This window comes from Protopterus annectens, chromosome 4.part0, assembly GCF_019279795.1.
Source record: "Protopterus annectens isolate FY-2018-M chromosome 4.part0, PAN1.0, whole genome shotgun sequence".
Classification (NCBI taxonomy): Eukaryota; Metazoa; Chordata; order Ceratodontiformes; family Protopteridae; genus Protopterus; species Protopterus annectens.
Genome location: NC_056733.1, coordinates 1,609,924,226 through 1,609,937,668, shown reverse-complemented (window position 1 = coordinate 1,609,937,668; position 13,443 = coordinate 1,609,924,226). Strand labels below are relative to the sequence as shown.

Sequence of the window (13,443 nt, the reverse complement as noted above, 5' to 3'; positions counted from 1 at the left end):
AATATAAGCTTTGAGAACACTAATTGGATGTAGTAGTTTGTACAAAATGTCAGTATTTTAACCTGGAAGTTACGAGTAGCCAACAGATATCAAAGTATCTGGTAGAGAAGAGGGTTTGCAGTAATACAGGAGCGACCACAAGGATACATTTGCATTTAATAAGGTGTTATTTTAAGGGGAGGGTTTTTATATTGGCATGCATTCATATTCCATTTAAAGCTGTTAAGGAGCTTAGAGAGTTATTGAAAATGTAATTCCCTTTCTGAAGGGGAATGTCCTTTACTGTTGGGGACTGGAACCTGATGCATTAGTGAAGGTGTGTTGGGTGGACCTTGTAGGGCAAATGTAACCAGGGTAGATGGGAAAGATGCGTGTGTGTGTGTGTGAGGGGGACTCTAGATAGAAGTTGCATGTTATCCAAGGTAGAGTTTACGTACTCTGCAAGGTATGTTAACTTGTTAGATTTACAAAAATTGTATTTCACAGCAGCACGGACAGTTCTCCATCCAGTAACTTTGCCAAAAAATCTAGTGATTAAGATAGTTACACAGGCACATTCATATTAGAAAAAGATTTTAGGGAATAAGTAGAGAAAACTGTTAGTTTGCAGGGAATGTACAGACCTCTTCAGACGGGATGGCTGAGGATTGTTATGAAGATACAAGCTTGAATGGTAGATGAGAGAGAGGAAATTTTAGAGGGGTTTATCAAAGGTTAAGACATTGCAGATGACATAGAGGTTTGCAGAACAAGAGCAGTTGAGTGTGAAGAAAAAAATGGATGGTATGCAGTGGTATAGAAAGGATGATCTGATATTGTTAATCCTCGTTCAGTCATTACGCCTAGATTCTGTTCTGACCTCTGAACAGAGACTGCCATATTCCAAGCTCACGACAGCCACAAACTCTCAAGCTAAACTCTTACCCACAATTACCCTCTCCCTGTTACCCCATATTTCATTTGCCGCATTGCCAGTCATGTCAAGCCACTTCTCTTGAGCCAAGTAAACTTCTTTAATACATTATCGTATTGCAGTTTTTCTCTGTTCTAATTTTGTAAATATTTCTCTTACCCTATCGCATCTAGCAACTTTTTTTTTCCCATCCCTTCTTACCGTGAGGTTACTCCTTTACCATTGTTGGTAAAATCCTTCGGGTATTTCTTGTACCATTGTTGGTACTTTCTCCCTTACTTTCCTTTCTTCCCCCTATCATGGCAGAGAAAAAGGGTGGTCTGGGATTTAAAGGATGTGTGGATTGTGGGGATAAATTGCCCATTTCAGATGCACACGGGTTGTGCCTCACTTGACTGTTGACCCTCCTTGCGGGCTATGTGCTAATTTTTCTAACAGGACTTCGGTGGAAAGGAAAAATAAGCTGATTTTGAAGGGACGACTTAAATCTTCCTTTTCAGAGGCTATTTCTGGGTCTGAGGCTTCAACCCCTCCTAGTTCTCATAAGAAAAGAGATTAACACAAGAAGGCAAAGTCTGTCCTGTCTTCTGGGGACAACCGGGAACTAATACCCAAGAAGGCCAAACTTTCTAGTTTGGATTTGACTTCCTCTGCCCCAAGGCTTTCGGTGCCTAGATCTTCGGCATCGAAGCCTTTGGCACCACCCGTTACTTTGGCACAGTTTTGTGCCCGTTACCTTATCGGAACCGAGGGGCCCCTCTATTCAGACTTCCTTACAGGCACCGATGGTTTCCTGTGTAGAACTTTTTAGCGTCTGACTGTTCCGACCCCCTTACTGCTTCAACTCCAATTTTCACAGCACTGACTAATTCTCTTGGTACCGCCCACCTTTTCTGCACACTTTCGGCACCTATCTTAGTGCCAACTACCACTTCGGCACCAACCTCGTTAGTGCAGACTTTACCTTCGGCACCAACCTAGTCTGTGCAGACCCCAGTAGTACAAGCCTTAACAGCTCCATTGTTTTCAGTGCAGACACCTGTTTTAGCACCACCCAAAGACCCCTTTGTGGGCACAGTTTACTGCACCCCTGGATAGACCTGACTCTCCTTCAGCTATGTCCTTGAGATCCACTAGAAGCCTCTCTGAACATGTGGTGCGCCTTGTGGATCAATTGCTTGTGGCCAGAGGTATCCAACCCTCCAGGAACACCTCTTCCTTTGGAGGTGAACACCCTTCTCCAAGGAATCCTACTTATTCTCCTTAATTGCCTTTAAAGCCCCCCAGCTGTAGCACAGACTTCCCTCACTAAGGAGTCGCAGTTGCCTTTGTGGTAGGAGAGACCAGTTACTCCAGTCACTGCTCTGGATGCTACTCCAGTCACTGCTCTGGATGCTAGCTGTGACGTACGAACTTCTGTTTTTCATAGCCATCCAGGGACTCCAGAGTCGGGCTGATTTGCTTGAGCATGGTGTGACCTCGGGTGGACCAGTCTTATAAATCATGGAGAAGATTCTTGCATATGTTGGCGATCCTGTGCTATCAGTGCCATTGTTGTCCTGAACCGCAAATTACACGACACCCCTGGTGGATACCAGGTACACAGGCCTCAGGACACTCCCACTGGGGGTTCCTTTAGCGCAGGCTTCCCCAGATTCTCCCCCTGAGGAAGGTCATCGCAAGAGTTCATGTAAGAGGAAGCATGTGGACTCCCCAGAAGAATACTTCATGGAAGACTGATGATGGGGAAGGTCCCCTCTGTCACTCTGAGGTATCCTTTGGAGATATCCTCAAAATACTTCAGCAGAGAGGTGATTGGCGGCCCTCTAACCCGACCTCAGTCTGTTCCTGCAGGCCTTTTGTCCCCAGCCCCTTACCTCTTTGGTTACTCACCTGCCGACTACCTTGTCTGGTTCATCGTGCAGTGTGCATGGAAGGCTCCTCATGCTGTTGCCATTCCCCGCAGGCCAGATAAAATCCTGTTCCCTCCAGATAGTGAGCCTCACTGGTCCAAAGGTGGTCTTGTAGATGCCTTGGTGGTGGCGGCCTCAACAAAGAAGGACCTGGTGGAAGAAAGCCAAACTGTCCACCCTTAAGAGTCCTGGGCCCTGGACAGATTAGGGAAGCGTACCTTTGCATCGGCGACCTTTGCAGTCAGGTCCCTGAATTATATGGCACATTTTACCAGGCTTCAAAGAGCTCTCTGAAGCCTTGGCTGGAGCGGTCTGAGATCCGGGACAAAGTGGCCTCGTGGCCACCCTAGAATCTATTTCTATCCCCTCCATGCGCCTGATTTCTCACGCATCTGAAGGAGCAGCGGGTGCAGGCATAGTCATGAGACTGGATGCGCTTGTGTGATTTTGCAGAACCTTTCAAGGCTTCCTTTCTGAAAGCTCCCATTGAAGCCTTTTCGTTATTTGGACCCAAGGTTTGACACACTGGCTAGGTGTGAACAGGACGGTAAGACCCTTTTTGCTATGGGTGTCTGCTATTCTTCCCCTCGGTGGGCTTTCTCCGGAAACCAGAAGTTGGAAGATGTGGCACAAGAAGTCTCTGGGTTCTTTCCGTTACACACGAGCAGTGTTTTCTCCTAGAGGTGGATGGGGAAACTCGTATGGAAGACTCTCCTATCGAGGCAGAGGAGGTCCAGAGATTCTTTCTCTGGCCAGTCCTACCAGCACTCCTGAAGCGCTGCCAAACTGCTTTTCTCTGGTAGCAGTTGGTCGTTTCTTTGTACCCTTCTGCCTGGCTAACCATTACCACCAATTCTTGGGTACGAGAGAGAGGTTATCATATTCCCTTCGATCTTGTCCTGCCCCACTAAGCTTACCCGATGTTCCACCCAGGCAAAGGGTAGAAGCAGCGTTAGAGATTTCAAAGCTGCTAAGAGTCATCCAAATAGTCCTATCAGATAGGATCCAGATTTTACTAAAGATTATTTTTATTGCCAAAAAGACCGGGGACTGGAGACCAATTTTGGATTTCAGTTTGCTAAACAAATTCGTAGAAGTACAGAAATTCCAGATAATCACAGTACAGTCTATCCTCCCACTCTTGAAGGCAGGTGATTGGATGTGCTGTATGGTTCTTAAAGATGTGTACTAATACATAAAGGTGGGACAGACCAAGAAGATTCCTTTGCTTCCGTGTGGGAGCCAGTCATTACCAGTTGAGTACTGCCCTCAGTGTTCACTAAGTGCATGGCAGTTGTCACAGCTCACCTGTGACTGCAAGGATTCCGCGGGGGTTTCCATACCTGGACGACTGGCTCATCACCGCCCCCACCAGACCTCTATTGGCAAAAGCCTTGGCATACTCTCCACACTGCAAAAAGGTTAGTTACAACTATAAACTAGCAAAAATCCAACCAATCCCCATCCATAGAATTCATTGGGGTCCTGTTGGATACAAAGGACTGTACGGCATCAATTCCAGAGCACAGAATCTTAAGGATAAAACAACTTATACCCATTCTCTCAAGGAAAAGATCGACAGCACATTCTGTTCTCCAGCTGTTGGGTTCCATGGCAGCTTCCATCACCATTGTCCCCCTAGAAGTTCCACATGAGGCTTTTACAATGGTTACTACTCACCCAGTGGTACCCTTTTCAGTTTCCTCCCTCATCCCAGATTCGTCTCCAGCTGTTGGGTTCCATGGCAGCTTCCATCACCATTGTCCCCCTAGAAGTTCCACATGAGGCTTTTACAATGGTTACTACTCACCCAGTGGTACCCTTTTCAGTTTCCTCCCTCATCCCAGATTTGGGTGAGACTGATGCAAACAAGACTTGATTTAGTGCATGTTGCAGAACCCGTCCCAAGACTCCACTTCACACCCCAACAGCCCAAAGCCACAGTGATCACGGGTGCCTTCCTGATGGGGTGGGGGGCTTTTTCAGGGGAAGACTGTCCAAGGCACGTGGTCGGGCCTAGACGCTCATCTGCATATAAATGCCCTAGAACTGAGGGTGGTGTTTCTAGCTTTGCAGGCATTTCATCCCCTCCTTCAGTCGGATACTATTGTAATACAATTGGACAACATGGCTGTAGTGTGGTACATCAACAAACAAGACTGAATCGAATCCGCACTTTGCCAGGAGGGCATGGCGATGGCTACCAACTGCTTTTTTTTAGCAACACACATTCCCGGGAGTTCAACATGATACAGATTGAGCAGGTGCATTCTGCAACCACGAGTGGTCTCTGAATCCTCTTATAGTGGCGGAGATTTTCAACCGCTGGGGTTTCCCTTGCTGTGACTTTTTTGCATCCGCAACCAACTACAAGTGCAGCAATTACTTTGCTCTGATTCCCCCTTGGGGACAGTCACCCAGGGACGCTGTAGTCAACGATTGGCCCTCTAGTCTGCTTTATACCTTCCCCTATAATTCCCCAATTCCTAAAGAAAGCCGGTTGAAGAGCAAGATAATCCTCATAGCGCCATATTGGCCTTGGCAAATTTGGTTCCCCTTCTTATGGCCTCATCTGCTAGGTCAGCCATGGATTCTTGATCCAACTCCGGACTTTCTCCCATCCGCAGAGCCTGATTCACCCCAACCTGAGCAGCCTGAAGCTCATAGCGTGGCTCCTCCACTTCCAGTGATTGCCAGGCAGACTGATCTATCTTCCCCAGTACATGACATTTTTATTGCGTCTCATAAGTCTTCCACCAGAACTACTTATCTCTGCAAGTGGGAAAGGTTTACCAGTCAGCTGAAGGAAAAGCTGATGGACCACTTTTCAGCACCAGTGCCAGTAGTACTGGAGTACCTGTCCAGTTTATTTCAGTCTGGCCTATCTGCTTCTACCATTCGAGTTCATTTGGCTGCAATATCTAATTTTTACAGTGGTGTCCATGACTTTTCCATTATGCAAAACTTTTGTCTAAAAGGTGTAAATCATTTGAAACCCCCTTTTTAGAGAACCTAGCCAGCCATGGGATCCGTCTTTAGTCGTGCAAGTGTGAACTACGGCTCCCTTTGAACCAGCTTTTACATGTGACCAAGTTTCTTTCTTGGAAAACTTTGTTTTTGGTCGCCATTACTTCTGCCAGATTTATCTCTGAACTTCAAGCTCTGTGCATCAAACAGCCTTAGTCTTTCATAAAGATAGTGTCACTGAGAATTAATCCTTCCTGCCAAAAGTGATCTCAAATGTCCATTAACCAATCCATTGAATTGCCAGTTTTCTTTCCCAGTAATTCTAACAGTGGAGAGTATTGCCTACTTACCCCTGACATTCACAGGCAAATTTGTTTCTATATGGACAGAACTAAGGCTTCTTGCATCAGATCAGCTGTTCCTTGCCTATTCTGGTCCTAGATTTGGATGTGCTGTTTGTAAGGTCACATTGGCTAAATGGTTAAGACTGGTTAATATTTACAAAACTCACGATATCCCTCTGACTTCAGCCGTTGGGGCTCACTCCACTAGGTTGGTAGAATCTTCTGCTGCCTTTCATACTAGAGCTTCTTTACCTGACTTTTGTGCAGCTGCAACTTGGGCTAGACCTCGTACCTTCATCAGTCATGACAAATTGGATTTGGCCTCCAGAGGAAGCGCGTCCTTTGATTGTATGGTGCTCAGAAATGTCCTTCCTTGAGAGCCTCCCAGGAATAAAGGTAGCTGGGGACTCTGTCCCAGGGGTAAGGCATGAATGAGTATTAACTGTCAGATAAAGAAGTCTTACTATAACGTTTCATCTTTGTTGATCTTCGTTCAGTCATTACGACTCTCCTTCCTCCTCCTCCTGAGGCTTATAGTGTATCTCTTCATCCGGTTCCGTTAGGTTCTTTACCAGAGGTGGCCTCTACTACTTTGACTTGCAAATTCAATCTGAGGTAACGGGGAGAGGGAAATTTTGGATAAGATTTTAGGTCTAGAGTTTGTGGCTGTCACAAGTTTGGAAGATGGCGACTTGGTTCCGCGGTCGGAACAGATAACCCAGGCGTAATGACAACTAGGATCAACAATGCAGATGGAATGTTGTGGTAAGACTTAACTTCTTTTTCTGGTCACCCTAGAGCATGAATAGACTTGGCAGAAAATAGAAAAGGGGTGTTGAAGATTATTCAGAGACCCAATAGTTGTATTAGTAATTTCGGAAATTCTGTGATTCTGGTATAGAGCGGAGGAATGGTTTAAACCATGAAAAGGCAAATGGGAAACATTTATAGAAGACTATCTTAAGGTTAGAGGAAGATCGAGCTTGAGAACTTAGATGGGGGGGGGATGGTAATGAATAATCAGGGGGGGTGGAAATGGTAATGAATAATCAGCATGGAAGTATCTAGAAAGTGCCCCTGTGGAAATTAAGAGTACCACCAATGTTTTGGAAGAAAGCTGTGGAAGTTGTACTAAAAACAAAAACCCTTTAAATCCAGCTATATAGACAAGTTTGTTTTGAATCCATGGTTGTAAAATTTGTCCTCAACAGCTGAGAGGAATGGTTAAGGTGTCAGTACGGTTTTGTGCCAGGAAGACACAACAATGATGGCTCCAAGGAAAGCGATGTAAGAAGTCCCTGTTGGGTCTCAATACCGTAAATGTATTTGATAAACTGCATGTTAGGGCTGTCAGCATTTGCATTTCTTGATGGAATAATGGATCGGGCAAGTCGAGGTGGAAGGGCTCATTATTGACAAGCTGGGCTTTGAGTATAATTGAAAATCACGTTTTCAGGATATGAAATTTAAAATAGAGGTGGTACCTCACAACTGTAATCTGTTCAGGAATGGTGGTTGAATTGTAAGATGCTGCTTCCCATGCAAATGTATAGAATTGTTCCAGGTTTAATTTTATTTCAAGGCCACTTTGTGGTCCAGCTTCACCAGTAAGGATGTGGCCTGGAGTGGAGGGTGCCCCCCACCCCCCAACGTTGGTGAGTACCAAGTGCTGTATGTTCCTCTAGTTGGTGTACTGTCTGGTCCAGGGTTTGTGTTTGAGGAAATATTGTGCCTTGAGGCAGTACAAGTTTCACAGGCAATAGAGGAATAGCTTGTCTCCCATTAATTGGGTATTTGGTTAGATGAGCACTTCTAGCAGGTCTACGCAAGGGTTGACTATTAAGTGCCTCGGCTTATGGTCTGTGAGGTGGGTGGTATGTGAAGGACATGGTGTTTTTTTTTTTTTAACAACTTTTTTGCCTTCAAGGAAGTTGTATACTACTTTTGTGCACTTTTTTCTTTTATTGATTAAAAGACTACATGCGACACCCTGAGATAATGTAGCAATTGTCATTTACCAGGTTGTCCAGAGACATTAGGAAATTGCCAATTCATGTCAGTATTGAGGCTGGGTTGTGGTTTAAGGTTTTTGTTTTACAGGGGTCACCTGAGTGGTGTATAGAGTGAAGACTCGATCTTGGTGTTAAACTGCATCAAGATCATAGCACTCTTATGTCGCACAGTGAGTGGTCCTGGAACTTAATGTAAAAACAAAGCAAATGTCGTTTAGCTCATGTGTATATTAACACCCATTGAAGCCCTAAAAATCCCTTCATATTGTTTTTGTGTTTCCCAACTTAAACTGATCAAGCTACTTTGCTACTACCACTAGAATAGCAGTCCCAGTCGTAATGTAAAAATTCACTTTGGTTATCCAGAAGTAAAGAGGTACATGTAAAATGTGTGGTCGTCTATAATGCTTGTAACATATTGGATTGTTTCATCTAAGTAGTGGTGTAATGGGTAAAGTTGTTTTTTTTTTAATACTCCTGGGTATTAAATTAGGGTCTATAGTAAATATTCAAATGCTTAATAGGGTTACCACCTGTCCCTCTTTCTGGGGACAGTCCTACTTTGGGCACTTGTGTCCTGTGAAAAAAACAAAAAAATGGCTAGTCCTAAATATATGTTTTAAGTTTTATTTAATAGAAAACTTTTAATAGTTGCGCAAGTTATTTTGTGTCTGATACACAAATATGAAATAACATAAGCAATGCAAATGCTATGAAAGTAAGCTTTTATTTTGGCAAACAAGTGAAGTTCTGCAGTCTGTACTGGCCGTGGGTATGTTTTGTCCTGCAAAATATCGTTTCTACAAAAAAAAGTCCCACTTTGGGCGTTTGAAAAGGTGGCAACCCTAATGCTTTAAACGTTCGAATCACTAAAGATGGAACTTAAGTGATCAAACCCGTAAATGTTTGAATATTTAAAAATAAAAAATTAAAACAAAGAAGAAACTAAAGGGTGTAAGCAGGGGGGGGGGCCGCACTGCATCCCCCCAGCTACTAAAATATACCAATTCCCAAGATCGTGCTACAGTGTAGGGAATAGGAAATTTTCCATTTCCACACTGTAGTACACTGAAGTGCAGTCTCGAGTTGGTTTAGAAGTAGCAAGGGGTTGGGGGGGGGGGTGCAGTGGGGCTTGCCCCCTGCTTAAACTAAGCACTTTATTATACATTTTTTTTTAAGCATTCGATCACTAAAGTTTGATCTTTAGCGATTTGAACATTTGAGTGTTCGAATAATATAGACCCTTAAATTATGGTATTCGTATTCCACTTAAATTCTGGAGCCTCATTCTAAAGGTCAACTGTGTAGATATTTTTTTGTATATGGTGGGCTTTTGTTGAAGTTATTAATTTGAATTAAGTGGCCAATTAAGTGATGGTGCAGTTGTCTAGTCATAAATTCTGAATCTTATAATATGTTGGCATTTTGTTCTATTTAGGTAATCAGTCCAACTTTAATCCTGGCAATCCAATGGGTGGTTATGGAACTGGATATAATCAAGGCGGAATGGGCGGAGGATATGGTAAGTGCTTACAAAAGATTTGGCAACATGTTGTATAAATAAACTCTTACGTTGTCTTCAGTATTCCTCATGCACTAGTTAGTTTTTAAAAGTCCTTTCCACTTGTATGAGAATTTATCACAGGATAGTTCTCCATTGAGTGCCAATTTAGATGGTCAGTTTTATTGGATAACCTGAAGTGACATTTATCTGTTTTCTGATGTTAATAGAGCGCACCAACCTTCAGTCATAGCTATTGGTAAAACTTCAGATCTAATGTAAATCTTTATTCCTTCCTTACTGTTGGGACTTCTGTTCCGACCTCGGAACTGACAGACTGTTACCAAGCTTGCGCCAGCCAAAAACTCAGTTAAGACCTACCCATAATGCTCCTGTCTCTTCAGATCTCATTTGCCATGTTCCTAGTCAGATGTCCCAAGCCTTCTCTCAGCCAAGTTAGCTTTTTTGTGTTTTTCAACAGTAGTGCTTTATAAGACAGTTTTGTCATCTAAAGTTATTTCCCATCTCTACTTCTTGCCTGACTAAGCCCTACCCACTACCTTGGTAGTTCTTTCGTAGTTCTTTCGTACCATCGTTGGTACTACTCCCTCTCTCCCTGCCTTAGGCCCTTCTCTTACCTTTTGGTATTTCTTAGTACCATTGCTGGTACTCTTTCCTGTTATCCGTACAAAAGTGTTTTCACATCTTGTTGGGTTATACTGTGTATTGTGGCAGATAAGGCCAAGCTTTGTTTCAAACAGTGTGATAAGTGTGGGCGTAAGTTGCCCAATTCTGTCATGCCCAGTGTTTACTGTTTGGGCGTTTACCACATTAATGTTTCTTATGACATTGTTCTGGCTTCAGCAACCACATGTTGGCTGAACGCAAGAACAAACTAATCCTTAAGGGTATGCTAAAATTACCCAGCTCTGGGACTGAGGTCTCACCACCTCATGGCATGAAGACGTTAAGACATGAAGAGAACAGAAGTCATTCAGTTCCGACATTCCCTTCCTCGGAACCAAGTAGACACTGGGCTTCTCCCGCGCTGTCTGTGCAGACTACTTTGGCACCCGGGTCCCCGTATTCTCCCTCGGTGCCACCTTTTGATTTTGAGACTGCCTCCTTCCACTGTACCGACCTCTGTGCCATCCCCCGCAGTGCCGACTTTGACACAGGCCATGATTACTGTACCTGCATCTTCCCTGGCCATGGTGCCACTGTCTTGCACGGCTCCTCTGGTAATAACTCCAGTTCTGAAGGTGAAGCACCTTCCCAGAAATAGATTTTCTCCTTATGCCCCCTTTTTGGGACAGCAACTTAGTGCCTTTCTTGAGACCAGGCTCCCCATCGGCAGCGTCCTTCAGATCCATCAGGAGTCTTTCGGAACAGGATGTAGTGAGGGTTGTGGACCAGCTTCTGGCAGCTAGAGGATTACCCAGACCAGGTCTCTCCTCCCCCTTGGAGCGCAAGCTTTCACTGCATATTCTGTTTATCCTCCAACCAGGTTTTGAGAGACTTCAGTATCGATGGCCATCTTAGTATATACCGTCACTGCACTGACAGTGGAGGCTTCCCTGTTGGCACTGATTATTGGCGCCACAGCTCCGTTGGAACTGGGGCACTCAAGGAGCAGTGATTGGGCTGTCTGCACAGTGGTACCTAGTTCGGCAGCTCATTTCTTGTGGTGATGCCATTTATGGCCACGGCACTCCCGACAGCTGCCGGTCCTCTCTGAGAGCCTTACCTGGAAGTGGGCTCCTCTGGGTGGGGTGTGCCCCTGGTTCAGAGGTAGTCCTCTATTCCGGGCTCCCATTCCTTCGGAGGAATCTGTTCTTGCAGGCTTTCCGTGCTCTGCCATCCTACTTCCTGGGTGACCCCACCTGCAGATGAGCTCATTCGACTTATTGTGCAGCGTGCCTGGAAGGCCCCGGACAACATAGAACCTGTCCCCAGGAGGCCAGATAAAATTGTCCACCCCAGAAGACCAGCCCAGTTGGTCCAAACAACTGGTATTCCATGGTTGTTGCGCCCACCAAGAGGGAACTGAAGGAAGATGGTTCCACTGTTCATCCGCCAAACATAGTCTCTGTCTATGGACAGACTGTGGAAGTAGACCTACGCTTCAGCGACCTTTGCCATCTGGTCGCTGAATTACCTGGCGCACTTTACTCCTCCAGAGACCTAATTTCAGAAATGTCTACCTCTCTTTCAGATGTACTACCTGAGGAGGTGTGTGATACTGTTGCCTGTCAGCTAGCTACCGTGGCATCCATCCAGAACTCTTCGATGCGCTTGATTCCTCTCTACCACAGCTCGAGCAGCTGCATTGGGCATCGTTATGAGACATGCTTGGATGCTTTTGTAATTTCGCAGACTCCTTTAAATCTTCCTTTGTCATCGCGCCTATTGATGAGTCTTCCCTTTTTGCTCCCAAAGAAAGACACTTTCACATAGTGAGGATGGAAAGACCTGGTCTGCTGTGGGCATACGTCCCCCCCAAAGAGGTCTTACTCCAGGAATCGGAAGGGAGGAAAATTGTGGTTCAGGAAGTCCCAAGGATCTTTTCGAGACACTCGTGATGAGCAATCCCCCCCCGGGGCAGAGGAGGCATCTCATCTGGAAGACTCCCCTTTTGGGGCAGAGGGAGTCCATGTAACCAGGGTGCTTCCTTTTCTGGCAGACCCTTCCAGCACTCCTGAACAGTGGTCCAATTGCTTCATATCCCTTTCGACCTCGCTCCCAGACCCGTAAAAAAAATCCCCTGTGTTCCACCCAGTCAGAGGGAGGTTGCAGCCTTAAAAATCGAAAAGCTGTTAAGAGAATCATCCAACCAGTCCCAGACCCCAGAGGATCCAGCTTGAGACCAATCCTGGATCTCTGTTTACTAAATAAATTCATCAAACTTCAAAAATTCTGGATGGTCACCGTACAGTCCATTCTCCCCTTTCTGGCGAAGGACAACTGAATGTGCTCCATAGACCTCCAGAACACGTATTACCACATAAAGATGGACAAAACTGTCCCAGAGATTGATCAGCTTCTGGGTGGGAGCCAGTCATCAGTTCAGCATACTGCCCTTTGGTCTCTCTACAGCCCCCGTCTCCTCGGCGGACTGATTCACCACTATCTCCATAGCCTCAAGCTCTCAGCTTGGTTTCTCCACTCCCAGTGATTGCCAGGCTACCTGATAATTTCATCCCCTGTTAGAAATCCTTCTGGCTCCGCACAAACCTTCCAGCAGAAAAATTTATCCAATAAGTGGACTAGGTTCTCTAGATGGGCCAAAGAGCATAACAGACCACTTTTCCGTGCCTATTCAGAAGATCCTGCAATACCTCAGTACCGTGTTGCACGAAGGAGCTTCAGCATTGACAATTTAAGTGCATTTAGCAGCTATTGCAAATTTTCACAATGGTATTGACCATGAATCTGTTATGTCACAGTGACTGTGCAAAACCTTCATGAAAGGAGTATTGCATATTAAACCTCCTGTCAAGCATCCTGTAGAGCTATGGGACTTGACTTTGGTGCTTCAGTTAAGTCCTCCCTTCGAGCTTTCTAATTCCTGTGATATGAAATTTTTGTCTTGGGAAAACTCTTCTAGTAGCCCTTACCTCGTTGAAAAGAGTATCTGAATTGTGGGCCTTGAGTGTCGAGAGACCTTACTTGATTTTTTATAGGGACAGTGTCTATGTACTGACCCCTCCTTTTTGCCCAAGGTTATTACTGGTTTTTCCATTAATCTATTGACGCACCGGTTTTCTTTCCTCGCCATTCAAATAGAGGGGAA

The 13,443-nt window shown here is 45.1% G+C and overlaps 1 protein-coding gene across 6 annotated transcripts in view; it reads left to right on the top strand.

The window, feature by feature from the left end:
- HNRNPH1 (heterogeneous nuclear ribonucleoprotein H1) overlaps positions 1-13,443 on the top strand; it is a 251,741-nt gene that overhangs the window by 63,634 nt on the left and 174,664 nt on the right. For all 6 annotated transcript variants that reach the window (XM_044069387.1, XM_044069389.1, XM_044069385.1 and 3 more), the window contains one exon: positions 9,588-9,671. In XM_044069387.1, coding sequence (XP_043925322.1) covers positions 9,588-9,671 — 84 coding nt within the window. The remainder of the gene's footprint in view (positions 1-9,587; positions 9,672-13,443) is intronic.